This window comes from Eumetopias jubatus, unplaced genomic scaffold, assembly GCF_037043125.1.
Source record: "Eumetopias jubatus isolate StellerSeaLion01/CBP00866 unplaced genomic scaffold, mEumJub1_p1.0 scaffold_6, whole genome shotgun sequence".
Lineage (NCBI taxonomy): Eukaryota > Metazoa > Chordata > Mammalia > Carnivora > Otariidae > Eumetopias > Eumetopias jubatus.
In genome coordinates, this window is record NW_028274812.1 from 117,044,302 (window position 1) to 117,068,832 (window position 24,531).

Sequence of the window (24,531 nt, forward strand, 5' to 3'; positions counted from 1 at the left end):
GTCGTCATCAGGAAGCAGACAATTTAAAATAAAATCAACAAACAATTTCTCTGGGGAACCGAAATACACTTTCACAATGTGTTGACAATGAAGGCGGGCAATGTTGCAATGATAGTGCATTCACGAGGATGGTGGAGCACACAGAGTCCAGAAGAGGCAAAATAAAGAGCAGGAGCGAGGCGATGTTTGCCCAGTGCTGTCCAAGGAAGACAGGCAGGCCATCTGGCATGCCTGAGAATGCTGGTGAGAAAGGAGGCTGTCACAGCGGTGAGTGTCCCTGGCCGGGAGGCCCTGTCCTTCAGTGACACTCAGTTCTGACTCCACGCCCACCTTGATTTTAAGTTTCTTGAGAATGGAATTTCAGGTGATTCCAAATTTCAGGTAAACAGCAAACTCTTTTTCAGGACTTGGTGCTACTATTTTACTACTTTTATTTTATTTTCTTAAGATTTTATTTATTTATTTGAGAGAGAAAGAGAGAGAGCACATGAGCAGGGGCAGAGGGAAAGGGAGAAGCAAACTCCTCACTGAGCAGGGAGCCCAATGTGGGGGCTTGATCCCAGGACACCCGGATCACGACCTGAGCCTAAGGCAGACGCTTAACTGACTGAGTCACCCAGGTGCCCCATTATTTTACTATTTTTAGTGTTTAATCCCATGTTTATACTTATCTATCCCATGTGGTATTTGGGACATACTTTACTACAAAATTATTCACTGCCTATCTGCAATTCAATTTTTTTTTCCAATTCAAATTTAACTGTATACCCTGTATTTTTATTCCTGGCAACCTTAGTGGGGCCTAAGGCATGAGATCTCTGCTTGGGTGTCCCCCTCTGTACATGGCTTAACTTACTTGAAAGTTTCTAGAGAGCCCTGAGAAACTGGACTTATTTGAATTATTTGAAAAGCAGGAAGACATATAACGAGCACAGTGTTCATTCATGTCCAGAAATATTTATGAACTACTTACCACATGTAAGGAATTCTGCCTTTCAGAGGTCTTGGTTCCTCCAGCTGGGCTAGTCTGATTTTCTAGGCTGGCCTGCCTCGATGGCATTTTCTTTTAAAGAGTTCCTGTTTTGTCAATGACCTCAAGAAATTCTCATGCCGAGTAAGTTGTGGCATGCAAGCGGGAGTGCACAGTGGTGGTGGTGGTGAGACTCTGAGAAGGGGACACTCCTCTCCAGAGGCTGGGGGACAGGGTGAGATTCTGGGGTACCTGGAAATACTCACCTTTGACAGCTTGCTGGACATAGGCCGTCGTCCCATCACTGAGGGTCACCGTTTGCAGCCCCAAGCTCTCCATGGCAAACTGCTACTCGTACACTCAGACATGAAGTTGGCTTCTGGCCAGCACCAAGAGCCACCGCTGAGGTCAGAGATTTCCTTCTGGGTCACAAGTCTGAGAAAATGGACAGTGTCACATTATGAGTTGCACAGCTTTCTCCTGCTACAAGGACACATAAGGAAAGAGTGAATGAGGCCAACTAAGAAGAAAAAGAGATGAATTCTTCCAAGTATAGAACTATGCTGGCTTTTGTGAAGGTTCACAATATAAATATTGAAGAATTCTAAAAGTTGAGCATACAACAGAGGCACGCCAGCCAAACGGGTTGTAAAGTAACATTCATTGATCAAAACCCACTTTTAAACTCGCTCTCCTGGGGCGCCTGGGTGGCTCAGTTGGTTAAGTGTCTGCCTTTGGCTCAGGTCATGATCCAGGGGTCCTGGGATCGAGCCCCGCATCGGGCTCCCTGCTCAGCGGGGAGCCTGCTTCTCCCTCTCCCTCCGCCCCTCCCCAGCTCATGCTCGCTCTCTCTCTCTAATAAATAAATAAAATCCTTAAACTCACTGTCCTTAGAAGGAAGCCCCGTTAAAGGCAGGCTGCCAGCCCCAGTGCTGCTGGTTCTAGGGAGCACACATCACACCTCTACACATTCCCACAGCTCTCCTATGCTCGGATCGATCCATCCACTGGCCTTGTTGAGTATCGTCAGTGAACATCCCACAGGCATCACAAACAGAATGAGGCCCCAACAGAACTCACCATGTGCTCCCCAGAACTCTTCTCTTCCAGTATCCCCCATCCCTGGGCTAAAATTTCCAGCCACCCAGAATTGGTGGGGTCATCCTTGATTCCTTCTTTGTCCTCAAAAGTCTAGATACACCACTATCTGACACCATACACAAAAATTAACTCAAAAGGGATTAAAGACTTGAATGTAAGACCTGAAACCATAGAACTCCTAGAAGAAAACATAGGTGGTAAGCTCCCTGACATGGTCTTGGCTATAATTTTTTGGATTTGACACCAAAAGCAAAGGAAACAAAAGCGAAAATAAACAAGTGGGACTACATCAAACTAAAAAAGTTCCTTCACGGCGAAGGAAACCATCAACAAAATGAAAAGGCAACCTACAGAAAGGGAGAAATATCTGCAAATCACATATCTGATAAGGGGTTAATATCCAAAAGATACGAAGAGCTCATACAACTTAATAGCAAATACCCGAAACAATTCAATTAAAAACCAGGCAGAGGATCTGAATCAACATTTTCCAAAGAAGACATCCAAATGGCCAACAGGTACATGAAAAGATGCTCAACATCCCTAATCATGAGAGAAATGCAAATCAAAGCCACAATGAGATATCACCTGTTAGAATGGCTATTATCAAAAAGACGCAAAATAGCAACCGTTGGGGAGGATGTGGAGAAAAGGGAACCCTTGTGCACTGTTGGCGGGAATGGAAATTGGTGTAAATTGGAAAACAGTATGGAGGTTCCTCAAAAAATTAAAAATAAAACTACCATATATGATCCAGCAGTACCACTTCTGGGTATTTGTCCAAAGAAAATAAAAACACTGACTTGAAAAAATATACACATTCAGCATTATTTACAACAGCCAAGAGATGGAGAACTTAAGTGTCCATGGATGGATGAATGGATAAAGAAACTGTGGTGCATATATACAACAGGATATTATTTCGCCATAAAAAAAGGAAATTTTGCCATCTGTGACAACACGGATGGACATAGATGGTATTATGCTAAGTGAAATAAGTCAAAAACAAATACCATATGATCTCACTCATGAATGGCATATAAAAACACCCAAACTCATAGATACAGAGAACAGATTGGTGGTTGCCAGAGGCAGGGGTTAGGGGTAGGCAAAATGGGTTAAGAGAGTCAAAAGGTACAAACTTGCAGTTATAAAATAAGTAAGTCATGGGGATGTAATGTACAGCATGGGGACTATAGTTAATAATACCGAACTGCATATTTGGCAGTTGCTAGGAGAATAAATCTGAAAAGTTCTCAACATAAGAAAACAATCTGTAATCATGTAGGGCGATGGATATTAACTAACTGTGGTGATCATTTTGAAATACATACAAACATTAAGTCATGATGTTGTATATCTAAAACTTTAATATTGTACATCAATTATACCTCAACTAGAAACAATTTTTAAAAACTTAAGGAGTCTATGTACCTATTTCGGATATCACCTCTCACATCTTAACTACTATAAGAGCCTACTAATGTATGTCCTCAAATAAGCTCTTGCCTGTTTCCTAGGCATTTTGTAATATTGTGTCAGACTTTAAAAAAAAACTTCAGGCTCACATGAGTGGCTCACTGAGTTAAGCATCTGCCTTCCACTTAGGTTGTGATCTTGGCGGGGGCGGGGGGAGGCGAGGTGGCTAGGATGGAACCCCATGTCAGGTTCCCTGCTCAGCAGGGAGTCTGCTTCTCCCTCTCCCCACCCCCCTCCCCCACTCATGCTCTGTCTCCCTCAAATAAATAGAATCTTTGGGGGGAAAAAAAAAGTACAAACGTAAATCCACTACTTCTTTGATCAAAACGCTTCAAAAGCTTCCTATGGCCCTTGGACTCCACCTTGCAGGCAAGGCTGGGAGCTGTTATAAATCCCTGCAGCCCTTGGCTCTACCTCTTCCTAGCACTCACACACCTAGTCACCTACTTCAGGACTTATCACTGCCTCTTTCACATTTGTTGCCCACACAGGACTCTGGGCTCCAGCCTGGTTTCTGGTTCACTGTGGGCTCTCTGCAAATCCTTGTGGAGTGACTCACCGGGTCCTTGTGGGCAAGGAGGGAGGTGCTGGAGCAGCCTGCTGGCAAACTTCCTTTGCATTGGTGATCAGCCTACGTGAGCCAGAGCCCATAGCTGTGAAGTCTTGTATCTGGGTTTAGCAGTTACGATTCTCACTGCCCGTCCACAGAATTCCCCTGGACTTAGGACCTGGACTGCCTACTTGGTACTCACTATCTGCCAACTGATCTTCTCAATCAGTGCTCCCCAAACTGTTTTCATGTCCGGGCACCCAAAGAGAAGGATGTTTGTACGTAGCAGACGGCTTCTCCTTGAAGCCAGGAGCAACCAGCTGGGGCTCTGGCAGCCCCAAGGGCTGAGCGGGTCAATATCTTTTACATAACTATAGGCCACTTGTGACACACTGGTTGGGATGTTCTACTTTAGACTTGGCATCCCCATTAGAATTATTCATTCATTCTGCCCATAACCATTTACTGAATGGGCTAAGCTACTACTAGCAGTTAATAGTGAACAGTGCTGTAAAGGAACAGTGTACTAGGCATTTTATACATAGTAACTCATTTAATCCTCACAATGATCCTATAATTAAATACTGTTATTATCCTCATTTTATAGTTGAGGGAATTGAAGCCCGAGACACTAAGTAACTTGACTCAAGGCTGTACAGCTAGTAAGTGGGAGAGGAGGATTTTGAATCCAGGACATCTGGCTCCAGAGTATGCTCTTCAATACTTTACTATGCAGCCTAGTACAGAGGTTTTTAGCTAAAGCCACCTGAAAACACTATTTTGGTGTGCCAGCTTGTACGTTTTTCTGAAAAGAAGGGAGTTCAAGATTGTCATGAGTGTCTCACAGGGGTTAAAGGTAAAGAAGCACTGGTCTAGATGGGAATTCTGGCACCTGACCCATCTTATCTGGTCTACTAGGATCCTGGCAGTGACCCCAACCTCGCCCAGAGCCCTGATAACCACAAGCTCTGGTCCTGGCCTCTCTTGGTCTGCTCCCTGACCCTCAACTTTCAGAGTCTCAAGCAGGGAGAGAAATTCTTTTGGTAATCTGTTTTTGTTAACAGCATTGTCAGAATAAGGACACACGTGAGACCTAGGTCTGAAAACAAAGCAGATTATAGGTTGAAACAGGATTACAAAATGGCCTCAAATCTTTATGGCTGACTGCTGTGGCTGCTACAGCAATAGTTGGTTTAATTGAGCACACCTGTACTCTACTGGGACTTTCTGAGGAAAATCCGTGGCACGGTTAACAACACAGGTTCTGGAGTCAGACAGCCCGGGCTCTAACCCAGGCTCTACCTCTTTGAAGCTGTGTACCCTTGGGCAAGTCACTGAACCTCTCTGAGCTTCAGATGCCACTTGTAAAACAAATGGGACTAATAATAGCACCTTCGTCACAGGTTGCTGTAAGGATTAAATAAGGTCACATGTGTCAGCCTTTAGCACAGTGCTGGCACATAAGAAGTACCCTAGAAAAACCCTAGAAGTACCCTAGAAAAACCCCTCAGAGGAGGGGATGGAAGAGGAACAAAAAGGGAAGTGCTTTCGAAGCAACGGGCAATTTCCAAAAGGTAGCCAAACGCTGGCAACAGCCCTGGTCTAGACGTGTGCAGAAATGGCTTCTAATCTCAATTCTACCTCCTACGACTGCCCCCTTAGCTGTAAAGTGAAGTGCTGCTCCAGATGACCCTAAAATGCTTCCCACTGCTCGTGCTAATTACATTTACCACATAGACAGCCTTAAACGATGCCAGCCACTGTTCAAAGCACTTTACCTATATTAACTCTTTTAATCTTAAAAGTAACGCTATGAAGAAATAGGTACATTATCCCCACTTTATGGATGAGGTGACTGAGGCTTAGAGGTAGAGTAATTTATTCCAAGGTCCCACAGCTAGGAAATGCGGAAGCCAGGATTCCAAGCCAGGCTGGCCGGCCTAGGTCCATACCTCTCAATACCCCATGCATTTCTTCCTTCTGCTGATCCAGTGTGACACAAAACACTTGACTACTGATTAACTTTCCTCTCACCCACAGTAACTTAAACCCAGTCCTCTTGGACCTGACTACAATGGAAAGAGGGACAAGCTGGTAGCCACATTTCAGAATATAACACTTAGACTCAAAGAAAACAAATCTCCACTCCTTCACATGTTCTCATGTCCAGGCTAAATATTCAATTTTCCTCCTTAGGCCCATAATATAGACCTTTAAAACAGTCCACTGTGGCTCTCCAGGCTTTCCTGATCTCTGCTGCTGCCTTCCAACAGGGCCTGACCGCGGGTGGGGAGAAGGTGCTCAGTGGCGGCCAGGTGTGTACGAGGGTCTGATTGCCATTTCTCTCCCTTTCCTTTGTGAAACGATGCTTTCCTCGGACTCCTTCTGTGCTGGTACTAAACTGACAACAGTGATACTGGCAGAGCCAAAGAGAGGCCTGTCACTGCCTCTGGACGGCTATGACTGCACATTTCCTGCCCGCACTTCACATTTCATATTCATAACTCCAGTGGCCTTCTGAGCAAGGATGGAGGGGGAGCAGGGGCAGCTGCTCTGTTTTCTCCTTGTAGGGTATAAGGTTTGTCAGCTCCCCAGTGACCTAAGCTGGGTGTAAGGGAGAGACAGACTGGGGATTGTGGAGGGGAGAGAAGAGCCATGACAGTGGGTAGGGATGAACAGGGAGTACTCCCAGACTCTTCCAGAATTTGCAGCCAGCTTCTGTTTGTTGCATTTTAAAATGAACTTAATCTATTGTTGGCTCTGATGCAGGAAAGAGCCCTATGGCTTCATAATACATAAATGTTTCCTAATGTAAAAACGTAAATTATCATTTATCAGGGAGAGAGAACATTTAGAAAAGCTTTTTGGATACTTCGGATCTTTAGGCCTTTCTATGAAACAAGATGTGCTTCAATTGTCTCCTCAAAGCAGAAAAATAAGGGCCACGGAAGACGGGAAACTAGATGGCAGCTATATATTTGTGTTTCCCCACTTTGGCACGGTACAGATCTCATCCGACCCACACCCAAGCTAGGCTGCCTTGGCCACAGGCACCTGTTCACTCTTCCATCATCTTCTGCCAACCCAAACTCCTCGGACATTTGCAACAAGGCTTTCTGTGCCCTGCCTCAGCCAGCCCAGAGGATAACTGTATTTAGAAGCCAAAAAAAGAAAAAGAAAAAGAAAGAAAAAAAGAAAAAACTAAAACATTTGCTTGGAAGGAAAAGATTGTTCAAGTTGGGGGGGGCATGGAAGACTTGATTTTCACTCAGGAAATTCCTCATTTGGAGATAAACAAAACTCAGAGAGGACAAAGTGACATTATGTTGGGAGAGACAGAGGCTGAGCAAGTCAAGTGGCAAACAAATGAGAACCAGATTTGGAAGAGCTGTAGTAAAATGATTCAGTATTTGTTATTATAGAAAAGGACTTCAATGCACACACAAAAACCCTAGTGAAACAGGCTTGGTTCTGTGGGTTTTCAAACAGTAAAGAGAAAACAGGAAATTAATAACAGAAACTTGCATTAACATAACACACATTTAGAACATCAGCTAAGCATCTCTTTGCAAAAGGCACATTGATTTTAAAAGCCCAAATCACTTTTTAGTATGGTTCCTATTTGGCTACTACAATTTTTATAGATTTTAATTAGTCACAGAAAAGAGAGTAATTAGGCAAAGCAGATTATTTTTAATTCCAAAGGGCAATGAAAATGCATACCCCTTTACTAGCTGAACAGAATTCATTTAAACTAAAATAGGTAACTTAAAAACCTAATATTCAGTCCTAAGTTTAAGGTGAATTTTAACACCTTAGTTTGTAAACACCAAACACAGAATCATGGTTGAGTTTCAAACCCACCTTTAGTCCATGGAAAGAAAAGTTCAGAATAGTCATTTTGAAAGGGTGATCCTAAGGGTGTGCTTTATACCAATATGCAAATTAATATAGATATTACCAAGTTACATCTGACTTGTTTCTGGGGTCACTGCTGGCTTGGGAAGGGCTTTTTTTAAAGATTTTATTTATTTGACAGAAAGAGAGCATGAGAGCACACAAGCAGGGGGAGTGGCAGGCAGAGGGAGAGGGAGAAGCAGGCTCCCCGCTGAGCAGAAAACCCAGGACCCTGGGATCATGATGGGAGCCAAAGACAGACGCTTAACCGATTGAGCCACCCAGGCACCCAGGGAAGCGCTATTTGAAAATGAAACATGCCATCAGCCATCAGGAGGGACCGGATCATCATAGTTATTTAGGAGCATTATGTTATTTAAAAACATCACTCCAGGGGCGCCTGGGTGGCTCCGTCGTTAAGCGTTTGCCTTCGTCTCTGTCAAAGTAAATAAATAAAATCTTTAAAAAATAAAATAAAAATAAAAACATCACCTCAGGACAAAAAGGTTAAATTTATTCCATCAGTTCATTAAAATGGAACAAGATCCAAATCTCAACTAGGAAGAAAAGGTAGTTTTTGCTTTTGAAGCAAAAGAAAATCAAGTCAAAAGAAGAGTTAGGTTTAAAAAAAATCAGTATTAAGGGAAAATATTAAAGAAAATATAAGACATGATATTAAAAACACATGCAACTTAAACGTACACTTAAAAATGGTTAAGACGGTGAATATTATGTTACATGGATTTTACCACAATAAAAAAAAATTGGGTGGATAAAAAGAAACACACGCAGACACATATAAACTTCCAAGAACAGTATCAAATTCCCACTGGACAAATAAGGCTAGAGTATGAATTCATGCAAGAAAAACACTAGTAGTAAATAAATAATTCAAAAACGGTTTACTCTCATTAGTAATTAAAGTACAAGACAAAATAATCATGGTGGTATTATACTTATCCCATTACCATAAATCAAAGTAAAAGTATTAACATCCAACAGACAATGAGATACCACTACACACCTATCACAATAGCCCAAATCCAAAACAGTGATAACAGTAAATGCTGGCAAGGATGTGGAAGAACAGGAACTTTCATTTGTTGCTGGTGGGGATGCAAAATGGTACTGTGGAAGGCAGTTTGGTGGTTTCTTACAAAATTAAACAGTCTTGGGGCGCCTGGGTGGCTCAGTCGTTAAGCGTCTGCCTTCGGCTCAGGTCATGATCCCGGGGTCCTGGGATCGAGCCCCACATCGGGCTCCCTGCTTCATGGGAGGCCTGCTTCTCCCTCTCCCACTCCCCCTGCTTGCGTTCCCTCTCTCGCTGTGTCTTTCTCTGTCAAATAAATGGATAAAATCTTTACAAAAATAAAAAAATTAGAAAAATTAAACAGTCTTACCAAATGATCCAGCATTCCTACTCCTAAATGGGTTGAAAACTTATGTCCACAGAAAACCTGCACATGGATGTTTATAGCAGCTTTATTCCTAATTGCCAAAAGCTGGAAGCAACTAAGATGTCCTTCAATAAACAAACTGTGGTACATCCAGACAATGGAATATATTTCGGTGATAAAAAGAAATGAGCTATTAAGTCATGAAAAGACATGGAAGAAACTTACATGCATTTTGCTAAGTGGAAGAAGTCAATCTGAAAAGGCTACACACAGTATGGATCCAACTATATGACTTCTGGAAAAGGCAAAACTATACAGACAGGAATAATATCAGTGGTTGCCAAGGATGCGGGGGGTGGGAGAGGACGGATGCACGGATGGAGCGCAGGGCATTTTTAGGTCAGTGAAACAGTTCTGTAATGGTGGACATATACCCAACATTATGTATTTGTCAAAACCCACAGAATATACAGCACAAAGAGTGAACCATAATGTAAACTATGAACTTTAGTTAATAATAATGCATCAATATTAGTTCATCAATTGTAGCAAATATACCACACCAGTGCAAGATGTTAGTAATAGGGAAAACCAGGAACTGGGGAGGGAAGGGGGGCAAATGGGAACTCTGCATTTTCTTTTTTTTTAGTTATTTTTTTAAAAAGATTTTATTTATTTATGTATTTGTCAGAGAGAGAGCACAAGTGGGGGAGCTGCAGGCAGAGGGAGAAGGAGGGTCCCCACTGAGCAAGGAGCCTGATGCAGGACTTGTTCCCAGTAACCTGGGATCATGACCTGAATTGAAGGCAGACGCCTAACTGACTGAGCCACCCAGGCATCCCTCTTTTTTTTTTTTTTTTAAAGATTTTATTTGAGAGAAAACGAGCAAGAGCATGAGCCAGGGGAGGGGCAGAGGGAAAGGGAGAAGCCGACTCTCTGCTGAACAGGGAGCTCAATGCAGGGCTTGATCCCAGGACCCTGGGATTATGACTGAAGGCAGATGTTTAACCCGACTGAGCCACCCAGGTGCCCCAGGAACTCTCTGCATTTTCTATTCAATTTTTCTATAAACCTAAAAATGCTCTAAGAAATAAACTCTCTTAATTAAAAAAAAAAAAAAGAAATCCAACCATCAATGTTGGCAAAGCCAGGAGGCAGGCACAAATGAGCATTGCAGACAGTGCTAGAGACTGCTCCAGGCTTTCCAGAAGACAAACCATCAATTCTTAACCCCACCGGGGAAGGCTCAGGATCTGAGATCTAAGAACCTCATCTTCATAATTCATTCCACAAAAAGCATGCACAGAAAATATAGCTACTTGCACGGGGTGCTTGTTTAAGCCTTTGGGACAAGAACCATGAAGCCCATCTGGATGAATGGAGGAAAGTGAACAAACGAACACTAAGTGAAACAAGACATAAGGTTAACACTCATCCAGTTTCAACTTGCAGACACCTTAACTCCAAGTGAGGTGAGAACGAAAGAGGCCAAAAAGAGATGAGCAGGTGCACTAAAAGGAAGGGGTATAACCTTTCAAAAAGATAAGGTCACTGAGATGAAAAGAAACCAGCTGAGAGGTACTTCTCCAGTGGACACTAAACGCATTTGCTTGGTTACCAGCTCTTCCCTCTTGGGGTCTCCCTTTATTCCCCCACAGCCCTCCCATCACTAGCTGCACCTCGTCCCTGCCAAGTCCTGCAGGAAAAGACATCTATTTCTCCTTTAACTCATGTTAAAGACTGAGGTAGGGAACTTCTTCCTCTAGGATCTTCCTTTCTTCTAACCAGAGGTCTGGTGGCTATCTTTTTACATGTGGTATTCCTCATACTGGGCTGTGTTGGGCTTTGTATGTCTTGAGGAATAGAGTGTCAAGGTGGGTCCCATTATTCAGTATGCTGAATACTGGACCCCAGTATGTTGATCTGTAGGTGATCTGTATATATTTTTTAAAGATTTTATTTAATTATTTGACAGAAAGCAAGAGAGCACAAGCAGGTGGAGCAGCAGAGGGAGAGGGAGACGGAGAAGCAGGCTCCCCACTGAGCAGGGAGCCTGACGCAGGGCTCGATCCCAGGACCCTGGGATCATGACCTGAACCGAAGGCAGATGCTTAACCGACTGAGACACCCAGGGGCCCCGGGGATCTGTTTATTTTTAATTCAGAGCAATGTCTATGAAGCTGTGGGGGAAACATGCAGAGTCTTCCATTGCTGGGGGATATACATCGGTACGAGCTCTATGTAGGGCAATTTGGCAGTATTGATCAAAAGTACAAATGTACCGGGGCGCCTGGGTGGCTGAGTCGGTTAAGCGTCTGCCTTCAGCTCAGGTCATGATCCCAGGGTCCTGGGATCGAGCCCTGCATCGGGCTCCCTGCTCTGCGGGAAGCCTGCTTCTCCCTCTCCCACTCCCCTTGCTTGTGTTCCCTCTCTCGCTGTCTCTCTCTCTGCCAAATAAATAAATAAAATCTTAAAAAAAAAAAAAGTACAAATGTACCTACCAGCTGACCCAGCAATTTCAGGTCTAGTCTGCAGGAAGACATACACATGTGGAAAATGGCACGGGTCTAAGGTTAGTCATGGCACCCCTGTATGTAGTAATAGCAAAAACATTAAAAGCAGCATAAATGTCTATCGATAAGGAATTTCTATACGATAGGCAGACATAGGTAAATGAGGAAGGTCCTCCCATATTGACATGCAAAGATCTCCAAAACATATTAAACAAAAAAATGGGAAGGTGTAAAACAGTGCCTTCTGTATGCCGCCACTGGAGCACAAAAATTTGTGGCAACATGGTCGAGAAATGACTAACTAGGGTTGCCTACATAAGGGTAACTGAGTGACTGGGGAATAGTAATGCAAGGTTGACTTTTCACTGAACTTAGGGCTCGTGAATGTCTCATCTACGTTAAAGAAACAAATACAAATACATGAATGAAAGAAGAAAGTCTGAAAGCATGCCTTGCACTCCTTTTATTGGCTATTCTGATTCTCCATTCATGAGGCATGGCTAGTTCAGTGCTGACAGCATAGATTTGAGGTTATAGGTTTGTAGCAAAACCACATCTGAAAACTTAGCTTCACAATTCATGGATCGTATGGAAAGGTGATCAAGCTGAGCATGAGGCAACAGCGAATCTACCAGGACTTGGGACCATGCTGGCTCTAGCACATGTGGACCCGACCTGCTCACAAGGGGGGTGGGGGGTTCCGGCTGAGTAGTGGCTGAGCAGGAGCTGCCTTTGTCCTTCCCTGTTTCTGTGGCCTCAGGCAGGACTTCCTGGGTTGAGAGGATGATATTCTCAAACAGAGAGAACTCTGATCTCAGGGACACCCTCCACATCTAAGCCTTAGGTCAGTTCCACAATCTCACAGAGCCCCCATTTCCTTGGTTCTTATCGTAACTGCATGGGTGTCAGGCTTTATCAGCTATCCCACGGCAGGGGGACTTCCAATAAATGCAGTGAGAAACAGTACCAAGCTAGCAAGTTGTATCTGGGCTTCTCAGAGATGAACCATTTACCGAGGGCAAGCTCAGGGTGAACGTTAACCCAGAGGCACCAGAAGAAGTGCTCTGATTTCCGGCTGGTGACAGTTTAATGTGCTGTGAGGCTTTGAACATCACATCCAACAGCCCAGATCTTTTTGATTCTGGGCTCTAAGTGAGGAGCCTAAATAGGCCCTGTGCTTCTTACCAGCAAAACAGAGACAACTGCATAGGATCCCTGCATAGGATTTGGAACCATCTACTACACTCACGGCAACACCCATTTCTCTACCTTGACTGAGAACTGCCAAGGCAAGAGGCATCTGAAGTTTTGTCAGTAGCTTAAGGCCACTGGTTAAAGACAACAGCTTTAGCTGACCTTGGATTTTAGCTCAGTGGTTTTGTTTCACTCACCAGGACAAAATTTCCCCATTCCATTAAATGAAAGATGATTACATATCCACTCTAAAACAAATTTTGTGGGTGACCTGTCAATGAAGATGGGCTGTATCCTGTACTCTTGTTTAGCTGGTCATAGACTCTCCTTACAATATAAACACTGAGATCTAAATGACACAAAGATAAACACGGCACAGCAAGCACAGCGACCGTGCTTCCAGATGCAGTGAAGGGATTACTCTGCCACAGTATGTGTCCTCCTTAAATCGGACTCTTCTGGGGGGGCGGGAATAACACACTCCTCCTTGCTTATTAACTTACGTTGCTTGAGAGCATGTGTTTTGGTGTAATCAGCACCTAACAAAGAATGTGTCCCCAGATACTAAATGAATAATACCATTAGATCACATAGCTAACCGAGCTCTTTAGCTAAAATCTGAATCCTAAATCAGCTCCACTTACTGTGAATGAGCTCTAATGGAAACTCCTGAGGGCAGATTCGGAACCATCTACTACAGAACTAGGAGCTCCTGAAGAGAAGATCCTAGCAGAGGAATAAATGTTGAAAGAATGAAGGAGGGAAGAAACTGAGTCCCACCACCCCCGCTCTTCCCCAGCCCCACCACCTTTACTAGCTTGGGGTATCATCTTGCCTCATCTCTGACATCCATGTTCACTTTTCTCCCAGACCCAGGTGAAGCACAGGCTTTCCCTAGCTAATGTCACACCAGACCACCAGACTCTGGCCTGTTTCCTCTGCACTTAGCAGCGAAGCTGCACCAGGGAGCTGGTCTGTAGTGTTCCACGAGGGCACGGATGCATCTTCTGCATCCAGCACTCACTGGATGTTACTTTAGCGAAGGAAGGACTCTTACACTGCTACCTGGTATAGGGCTCAGCAGTTTAAAATGCTCTCAGATATACAGATACGTTATCTTGTTGACTCCGAGCACTACTTCATTGACTCTCACAATGGGTGTGGGCTGAGAAGAGGGTTCATTTCTAGTCTAATGCAGTCATTCTGCAGATGAAGATCTGGAGGTCAGAGCTGTGGGACGGAGTTCCAAAGGATCACACAGCTAGCTGGTGGCAAGCCAGTGTTCTTCCACTGTACTGCCCTGTCTCTTGCTCAGGAATAGTGTTCTTTCAGCTCTCAGATGAGCAGAAATTTACACGTCTCATAGACTTGTCTATCTAGCTGCTTATGCAACATCTCCGTGTCCCCAAACACCTGAAACTTGACACATTCGCAAGCGAACTCCTTATCCATCCCTTCTCGCACCCTGCCCCCTCCTCCAGGCTCCCCCCTTTCAGTAAATAGTAACTCCATCCTTCAGTTGCTCAGGCCAAAAATGAGGGAGCCATCCTCAACTTCTCTATTTCTTTCACATGTCATATCCAATCCATCAGGGGATCCTGCTGGCGCCTCTTTCAAAATATAGCCAGAATCCAACCACTTCTCACTCTTCCACTGCTTTAACTTTGGGTCCAAGCCATCAGCTTCCCTTGCCTGGATTCTTACAGTAGCCTCCCAACCGGCTTCCCTCCTTCCACTCTTGCCTTCTTGTTACTCTCACCAAAGCAGACAGAATGATCCTGAATGTCAAATCACGTCACTTATCTGTTTAGAACCCTCCAATGAGGGGTGCCTGGGTGGCTCAGTCGTTAAGCGTCTGCTTTCCTCTCAGGTCATGATCCCGGGGTCCTGGGATCGAGCCCCACATCGGGCTCCCTGCTCAGCGGGAAGCCTGCTTCTCCCTCTCCCACTCCCCCTGCTTGTGTTCCCTCTCTCACTCTCTGTCAAATAATAAATAAAAATTAAAAAAAAAAAAACAACCCTCCAATGGCTCCTCTCATGCTGCACAATAAAATCCTGACATGACCTGCCACCAACCCACTCCCACCCCCACATCTCCTGCTCTGTTTCCCCTCTCTTACTCTACTGCAGCCAGACTGGCTGACGCCTTTGTGGTCCTCGAATATAGAATATACAAGGCATACTCCTGCTCTGGAGCCTTGGCACTTGCTGTTCCCTCCGACTGGAATATATTTCCCCCAGAAATACGCTTGACTCACCGCTTAACTTCTTACAGGTTTTTGCTCAAATGTTACCTTTTCAATGAGAACTTCCTTAACCACCCTGTTTAAAATTTAACACCCTGACTTCTGGTACTCTCTCCCTTCTCTGCTCAATTTTCTTTTTTCTTTTAAAGAATTTTTATTTATTTATTTGAGAGAGAGGATGAGAGAGAGAGAGAGCATGAGAGGGGGGAGGCTCAGAGGGAGAAACAGACTCACTGCCGAGCAGGGAGCCCAATGCGGGACTTGATCCTGGGATTCCAGGATCATGACACGAGCCAAAGGCAGTCGCTTAACCAACTGAGCCACCCAGGCGTCCTCTGCTCAATTTTCTCAGCATAGATTTTACTTGTTTATTTGTTTATTGTATGTCTCACCCCCACGGTGAGCTCCTTAAGTCCCAGAACTTTGTCTTATTCACCGCTCTATCTCTGGGTACTAGAAAAGTACGTGGTCTCTAGCAGAAAGTCAGCAAATATTTGTGGAATGAATGAATGAATGAGGGAATGAATGAACACCCATATCTTTAAGATCTCCCAGTAATCTGAAGGCCTTAGGCCCAAAGGGGACGACCCTAGTGAGACCTAGCTCTGGTCTCTCCTTCACCTCCCACCCTCCATACTGCTTCACCTTCTCAGGTTCAGGGCAACAGGTACTTGCTGCCAGCATGTTACAATTTCTGGGCCACCGGTACAAAATTCTGCTGGGTGCTAATTTTTGTATTTAGCATCCTGCTATCTCACAAACAGAAGAGGTCAGGGATAGGTTAGACTAAATATACTGCTTAACCTAGATAATAGTACTGACTCAGTAACATTTGTGTTGAGGTGTTTTCCAAGGAACATTGCTAAGTTTGCACTTGTTCATCTACCATTTTTTTAACTTCTATTATGGATTTCAAACATATGCAAAACTAGAAATAGTGGTAATGCGTCCCATGAACCTATTACCCAACTTCAACAACTGCCAACATTTTGCCAGTTTGATTTCTCCTATCCCCTGGTGGTCTTTGCAACCCCCAGTAAATATTTCATCTGGCTGTTTTCTTGAGAATTGGTCTGTCTATAACAGACCCTGGCCTGTTACCATTGTGTTCTAGCAACTAGGGCAACCAATCCCTCTAGTCTTACCAGATATACGGTAAAAATGAGCACTCACGCCCATTCCCCCAGCCGACTAATGAGTGAAAAAGGAAGTGTCTAAATTCCAGACTGTTTAAATCAAGGGACTTGCCCATTACTCCTCTGCAGGGATTTGGGGATGTGGGGGTTGTTGTGGCTACAAAAAGAACACAGACGCGAGCTGTTTTTACTTGTTTGTACCTGATGCAGAATTTCTGAGTGAGTTCATTCAATTCAGTCAGTATTTACGGACTCTACCTCAGAATATAAGGGACCAGATTAAGATGACAGAAGATAAAGAAAAACTCTGTTCTCAAGGAGATCGCCGTGGGGTTGGGGAGTGGGTGAGAAGTAAACAAATAACTAAGATCCATGGCAGAATACGCTCTGTGCCCTAAGAAAGGTTAAGCAAGCATAAGGCAAAAGCTTCTTTCAAAAATCAATTTGTAGACCCCAGGGCTTACCCCTTCCTTAACTCTAGGTTTGCCCTCTGCTGTTATTTATTGCTATACAGCCAATATAGGAGACCTGGGAATTTGGTGACCTGCAGAGTAGACTCTGGGATGTGGATCTTTAATGTCACATTTTGCTATTCACCATCCAGTGTTCCGGTGGGAGAGAACTGGAAAGTCCTCCCAGAGCTTGGAAAACAATGGGGCTAATTCAATGCCGGCAGAAGCTAACACTCAGAGCATTCTACCCTGAGGGCATATACACCAAGCAGCTTCAGCTACAGAGGAGGATCGAAGAGGATCATGGGAGTGTGTCAAGGAGACGAGGCTCTATCAATTCAGAAAGATTTCCAAGATCTCCTTGCTAAAGGACAGTGATCTTGGTGATCTATGATCAGAAGTTCCTAGAAAAGAGTGTGTAGTTCTTTGGACAAACCAAAGAGGTCAGTGAGGTTTGGCCAGACAGTGCTAGGTATGAAGGTAGGAGAGCTGGCCACTCACGGGGCCCTGGAGTTAGATGCACAGAAGAGTGGAAGCAAGGAGAGGATGAGAGGGACATTTGCATCATAATCTATGTTACCGAAATTGGTGAGGTGAGGATGGCTGGGAGAAAAATAAGAGGAAGCATGGGAAGAGGCACTGTGAGAAGGGGCAGGGATGCAGGGAGAGGAAAACGGGGGGAAGACAACTCCGGTTTGAAAAGGAGCTCACTGATGACGAGGAGGATGCCACGGGATCGGGGAATATGGGAGGCAGGATCTTTTAGGAATCTGTGAAGAACGTGAAGAGGAGGGATCTTAGAATGGGAGGGTATATGGGTTCACGTTGGGATGGAAGGGGCTCATTTCACTGAAGCTGGGGGAAGGAAGTCACTGGATAAAGAGCTACTTAGATGAAGGCTCTGGGGAACAGGACTTGGCTGAGGGTGGTAGAAGGGAGGCAGCCAGAACACTGAGAAGAGACTGAAAATAGGAAATCAGGCGCGGAAAGACTACTGGGCCAGAGGGTTTGAGAGTGTCTGAACTCCTGGCAGGGAAGGGACTTAGCAGGATAAGCGGGTTTGGGGTAGAGTGCCTGTAAGCTGGCAGCCCCTTTAGGGTGAGATCGTGGAGTGAGGGCTGTGAGAGGATGTGTGGACAAAAGATGAAGAGAGGTATTAAGGTGCAGGGGTCTCAGGGCCCGTGGGGTGGAAAGTCATGAACAATGGGTTGAGGAAGTCACTAAGCCATGGGGCAAAGAGTAACAGAACCCTTGGGAGTCACGGTATGAATTAATGTTGGGCTTAGGAATCATTAGAAAGTAAGGAACAAGGGGCTCAGGGTGAGAGGACCTGGGAAAACTGCAGGTTTGGGGGCGAGAGGTAGTGGAGCAAGTGGGTTTTGAAGGCTGTGGACTCAAATACTTGGCTCTGCTACTTACTGCTTCAGGTTCTTTATTTATTTGAAACCAAACCAAACCAATAGAAATGGGAAATGGTGGTGGATATAGTAATAATCCCCTCTTGGCGTTGTCGAAAGGTAAATTTAATTTATACCCAGAAAGCACGGCACACAGTAGGTGCTCAGCCAATCATAATTAAAGAGGGACGAGATAAAGAATCAGAGAAGGAGGAGGCCACAGCAGAGATTAAGAGGACGGGGATTCCAAGAGCTCCGGGGTAGAGGAGCAATGTAACACATGGGCCCTGGCTGGTCTGTTGAATCCCTGGCACCCAGGACAGAGTAAGACCCATAGGAGCAGTTTGTATTTAAGGGTTCCCATGGGCCAGGCATGGTGCCGAGGGCTTTGTATGCATCATCCAGGCAAGATTATTCCCCTCCCTTAGCAGAGGTGGAGGCCGAGGGTTCAGACAGGCTAAATGGTATGAAGAGCCAGAATCAGACCAGAACCGAGGTCTCTTATCACATCAATGCCCCTAGCTGAAGTGCTCTGCTATCTTGCTTCGCCAACATGTTAACTGACGGGGCCTGGTCAAGGGAAATGGGTATATGGACTATTAAGAGTGTAGGGGGTCATGGGAGTGAGGGAATAAAGTTCATGAAGCAAGTGGACCCTGAGGTGAGGTTACTAGAGTAAACTTCTAGCGAGGGTACAAAAATGATTGCAAACAAATATTATCTTGACTGAGAATTGCAGAATTTCACAGCTGGAAGGAAACTCTCAGATCACTTAACCCAGCCTTATCACAATACAGAAGACAAGCTGAAGCCCAGTGAGGAAGGGGCCTGTCCCAGGTTTCCAAAGCACAACGGTGGCAGAGCTGGGACTTGATGGGATCACACACTCAATCCAGAATTCTTTGATGCCTCCAACTACTACTACTTCATATTCATCTCTACATCTTCCCGGGCACCAGCATGGTGCTAGGGCACTTCTAAGTCATGTGCTGATTGACACTGAGGGGCTGAGGGTGCAGAGAGGGACGTCGGTGGGGGTGACTTTAGGATGAAGGGGGGAGCATGGAATGAGGATCATGAGGTTACAGGGCAAAGAAGGGATTACTAGATATTGGGGGTTATGTAGATGACTGGGTGGGAAACTATTGGAGTAGGGCTTAAGAGTTACCAGGAAAGGTTTGAGGGGAGTCACCAAGTTTGTGGGCGAACACGGGATAGAACCGTGGGAGTTACCGGACCAATGGTGTGTCATTGAGAAGGTTGGGGGGTCACCTACGAGGAGTGTGGGGGTCTCGGGGCTTGAGTCACTGGATTAGAACTGAGGGAGTCACTGGGTTGGTGGGTCCCTGGGCAGAGCTGGGGAAATTCCTGGGTTGGCAGACTCAATGAATAAGAATTGAGGATTACCTGGCAAGGTTTTAGGGTCAGTGGGTGGGGTGCAGGGTCACAGAGGTGGAGGCGGGCGTGAGGTTTGGGAGTCGGGGTGGGGTTTAGAAGTCAAGGGGGAGGAGTCGCAGGGCGGAAAGAAGGGGCAGGGATGGGGGCCGGGGCCCCGGGTGGGGGAGGGGTCAGGTCGCCGTCCAGCCGCCCGGACGCTGGGCTAGGGCCGGAGGAGGGTGGGCACGCTGGGCTCGGGACCTTCCCGGGGCCCTGCGCCCGCCCGGCCTCCCACCTGGGCACGGTGGACCCACTCTTCCCGCAGCCACCAACCTGACAGCCCCCGAGGGCGACTCCGCCGACAGACCGCCATGCACCGGGCCCCGCCACCAGCGCCGGCCCCGCAACCCGCCTGCGCCATAGCCCGCCCGCCCGCGCGCAGCTTGCCTCGCGCGATATCCAGGTTCCAGGGCCGCCGCACTTTCCTCTCCTCGCGGCGCGCCTCTACCGGGCCCCGGAACCCGTATAGAAAATACAGGGCACGCTCCACCCCGCACCCCCAGTCGCCGCGGCAGCCGTCCTACTTATCCAGGTTCCCGGGCCCCTGGAGCCCAGGCGGCCGGGCTCTGAACCGTGCCCCTCCGAGCCCCGCCCCGCCCCCCGGCCGGGTGACGCACGGCCAGCGAGGCCGAGCGCCCGGGGAGGGCGTGATGACGTCACGACGCCCCGGTCAGGGCCTGGGCGCGGCTGGCGAGCCGGGTCGTCGCTATAGCAATGGGGAGCTGCCACCTGTCCCTCCGAGGGACTCGGTCCACCTGAGGCCTGAGGCGGCAGCGGGGAGGAGCCCGAGGCCCCGAGGGCTCCACGCTGTCTCGTTGGCTGCCTGCGGGAGAAAAGGGCGCTCCAGGAGCCGGGGAGGACGGGAGGGTTAGGTTGTGGGGGAAGCCGTTCCCGCGGGTGCCACTGCCCGCACTGGGGTTCAGAGCCCGGGGGCTTCCTCCTGCGCCTTACCGCCCCGAAGCGCTTTACTGGGCGCAGTCCGCAGGCACTGCCTACGATCTTCGAACTAACACCCTGAAGGAAGCAACTGCAGGTATTACTAGCTCCGTCTCGAAAAGGACGTCATTGAGGAGCCGTGAGGGACTTTGCCTCTCTAGGGAGGGCGCCCTGACGGCCCTCGCGGGTTCTCTCACCCTCGTACCCCCCTCAGCCCCACCCGCAACCTTAAAACCAGCTGCTCCCCACCGTAGGCTCGCCTGGGGTGAGCAAAACCAAGCCCTTTTGCCATTTCACCCCTCCCAGGAGGGAGGGGCTAGTTGGGGGAATTTGCAGAAATCCAAGGGAAAATTAAAAGGGAGTGAGCTTTTGGTAAGACATTAAAAATAACTGAGAGGAGTTAGATAAGGAACTGGTAAAGGTTGCTTCTTAGGAGAGGAATTGGGTGCCTGGAGGAATGAGGTGAGAAACTTTTCCCTCTCTGTCCTTTTAGACTAACTTTTTTTTTTTTTGGTATCCTCCCTCCCCGCACCCCCAAAAATTTAACTTAAAAAAAAAAAGAATTTTCAAAGGAAGTATTCCGATAAAATAGAAACAGTTACAAAGTACAGGGTTTGGGGCCTATGGTAGCTAACGATGCTATTGAGGGCACTGACAGCCTCTTACCTACCCTGTCGGAAGCATAAACTCCTGGTTAGAAATAGAGCAGGGACTAGAACTCAGGTTGTCCTAGTTTGTCTCCTCACCACCTTTTTCCATAATAGAAAATACATTTGTCCTTTCTCACATTCCATGCAGATCCTAATCTGGCTAATCACCTCTCCTATTACACAATGAACAAAAACTCTGGGCAATCAGTGTGTGACTTTGAAGTAATAAGATTTTGACGGGTAGTTTCAGGTACTCAGGAGAACTGATGAAGAACATATTTTGGAGTGGAGGATTGAAGGTCATTTCTAGCAGCTTGTGTTCTGCCTTTGAGCCCCACCCTGACAATATACCACCATATAGGCTAGTGGTCTTTTTTTTTTTTAAAGATTTTGTTTATTTATTTGAGAGAGAGCACAAATAGAGGGAGGGGCAGAGGGAGAGGGACAAGCCACCTCCCCGCTGAGCAGGGAGCTCGATGTGGGGCTCGATCCCAGGACTCTGGGATCCTGATCTGAGCTGAAGGCAGACGCTTAACTGACTGAGCCACCCAGGCGCCCCTAGGCTAGTGGTCTTAGGACATTTTTAAAACATGGAATCTATAAAAGAATTTGAAAGGACTGTATAACCCCTTGTTCATTTAAAAGTTGGTATCTAAATTTTCCATCACAAATTTAAGTACTTGTAGAAGATATAATTTCTGAGTTATTGTAATTTTAACATTTTAAACTTAAACCATTCTGTAACTCTTTAATGGTATCCAGTGTACTCCAAATACCCTAAATATTTGATGCCCACCATCATCTATTTAAAAATATATGAACAAGCCCTTTAGCAGAAATTTTATATGGTTCCCTTTCTTCTTGAACTCCTAATTCCATTCACTTTGCCTACAGAACTGTATCCTAATTAGTGTATTTGTATGTTTTAAAGATTTTTATTGATCACTGTCACACTTCTTTGCAACAAGAATGAGTGTAAATTTAACTTTATTGCCTGTGACCATAGGCTTTAATTGTTAAAAAGTTTCTTTTGAATTGAATTGTCATTACAGTTATTACTGGTACACAATTTATTAAAAAAACATAAATATACATGTTTTTATAACTTGTGAAACCTAAAAAGTATAATTTTTATTGAAAATGCATCCCTTGGGGTGCCTGGCTGGCTCAGTCAAGAGCATGCGACTCTTGATCTTGGGGTCGTTAGTTCGAGCCCCATATTAGGTGTAGAAATTACTTAAATGAATAAATAAAAACTTTTAAAAAATGCATCCTTTAATGAGAAATATGGTATTTCTTAATTAGTTCGGGTTTTCATGGATGAGTTCAGGTATTCAGACCTAATGGTAGAAGGAGATAAAGTGCAATATCCATTCTGTTTTTTATTTTTATAGACATAAGCATTGAGAAACCTTGTTAATGTAGTAATTGGGGAAAGGAAGAGATTTGTTACAGCATTAGTCCTTGAGGCTTTGAACTACTCCTAAATTACATGCCAGTGATCACAAGGTGTCCTATTACCAAATAATATTCTCAAGTACTATCAAATAGAGTCCTTTAATTTTATTAAAAACAAAGAATTGGAAACCACTGAACTTGCAAAAGGATTTGTTATCCAGTCATTAGAGTCTCAGTTTCAGTCTTATAAAAATTACTGTTAGTTACCTGTTACCTTTTCACTCAGAGGCACCTTGTTAATCAGACTGATTTTCATACTCTTTTACCAACACAATTTTTTTTATAAAATTCTTTTATCATTACATGTTTTCAGGATCTTTTTGTGAAAATATTGAAGTGCAGATTCACTTCAGTATGGAAAACACCTGCCATTTGTGGAATTAGCAAAGCCAATCTTCTTTCAAACCAATCAGCTAAATCAGACTTAACTTTGTTAGGAAAAAGTCTGACTTTATTCTTCAATTCAAATAAATATGCTAATATTTGTTTTAAAGACTATTGTAAAAAATCACTGGGAAATAAATTATTAGTTGTAACTTATAAAATAGATTACTAAAAATCAGTCATGATTAAAATTATGTAGAGTTAATATTAACATTGCAAAAACTGTAAAAACAAGATAGTACTATTTCTCATTATATAATTTGGAATAATGCCGTGTGATATGTAGCTAAATCTACTAGTAGCTAGTAGAGAGTAATATGTAGCTAAATCTACTAGTAGCTAAATGAGAAGTAGGATGGAAGGCATGTTATCCCCTTAGCAGATACGGATATGTGCTCGTGTTGAATTCTGATGTTTGACTTTGGGGGTGGCTCAGTCGGTTAAGCGGCTGCCTTCGGCTCAGGTCATAATCCCAGGGTCCTGGGATCGAGCCCCGCATCGGGCTCCCTGATCGGCGGGGAGCCTGCTTCTCCCTCTCCCTCTGCCTGCGTCTCTGCCTACTTGCTCTCTCTGTATCTCTCTGCCAAATAAATAAATAAAATCTTTAAAAAAAATCAGAAATAACTCCAATTAATTTTTTTAGACTTCATGACAAGCTTTTTCTAGCATACTTAATAAAAAAGAAAAGTATATTTGCTAAGAAATAATGGACTGAACAGCTAACAAACAATTTGGTTTTACTAGTAGGTGGTAGAAAATAGTAAACATTTTATAAGATGAAATAAGAGGACTGATTGTAATAGGAATATTTTTATATGAATGGAAAAAACACCTCCCTCCTGTTCCCCAGGTTGTTATATCCTGGGCCATGGATGAAGATTCAGTGTAGGTGAGGGATATGCCTTTCTTTTGTAAAGTAGGACAAAGACTATGCTGAAAGAGGAGGTGGAATGGAGTGTGCCTAAGTATCCCGGCTGGTTCCCAAACAGATTCATTTGGGGGAAGATTTCTAATAGAAGTTGAGGATCTGGAAACTTATTTCCTTAAAATGCCCCTCAGATTGATTTCCTTTCCTAGTATCTCTTCACATACCCTTGGAAAGAGTTCCTTGGGATGTCTTCATGTGCCCGTTTTATAAAGACTGATATAAGCAGACTCAACTGTACTGGCTCTGATATACATTAATCAGGGACAACATCACAAATGTTCTAGGAAGAAGGTGGAAGACTTGCTGTTTTGGAATAAAAGAGTAACCCTCTGAAATAAGTCAGAGAGGATGGCCCCGAGCTGATGTAGTCATAATAGTCCTGTATTGGTCCTTGGCTTTGCAGTTC

At 45.0% G+C, this 24,531-nt stretch overlaps 1 protein-coding gene and 1 long non-coding RNA gene across 4 annotated transcripts in view; one reads left to right on the forward strand and one right to left on the reverse strand.

Annotated features, from left to right (window-relative positions):
* ZNF76 (zinc finger protein 76) overlaps positions 1-20,342 on the reverse strand; it is a 33,459-nt gene extending 13,117 nt beyond the window's left edge. The window contains exons 1-2 of the mRNA XM_028120659.2: positions 20,043-20,342; positions 1,237-1,405 (exon numbers count right to left, since the gene is read on the reverse strand). Coding sequence (XP_027976460.1) covers positions 1,237-1,309 — 73 coding nt within the window. The 5' untranslated portion in view covers positions 1,310-1,405; positions 20,043-20,342. The remainder of the gene's footprint in view (positions 1-1,236; positions 1,406-20,042) is intronic.
* A 127-nt stretch (positions 20,343-20,469) lies between these two features.
* The window catches only part of LOC114222057 (uncharacterized), a 33,848-nt gene continuing 29,786 nt past the window's right edge, over positions 20,470-24,531 (forward strand). For all 3 annotated transcript variants that reach the window (XR_003611863.1, XR_003611862.2, XR_015768363.1), the window contains exon 1: positions 20,470-20,802. This is a non-coding gene — a long non-coding RNA (uncharacterized LOC114222057). The remainder of the gene's footprint in view (positions 20,803-24,531) is intronic.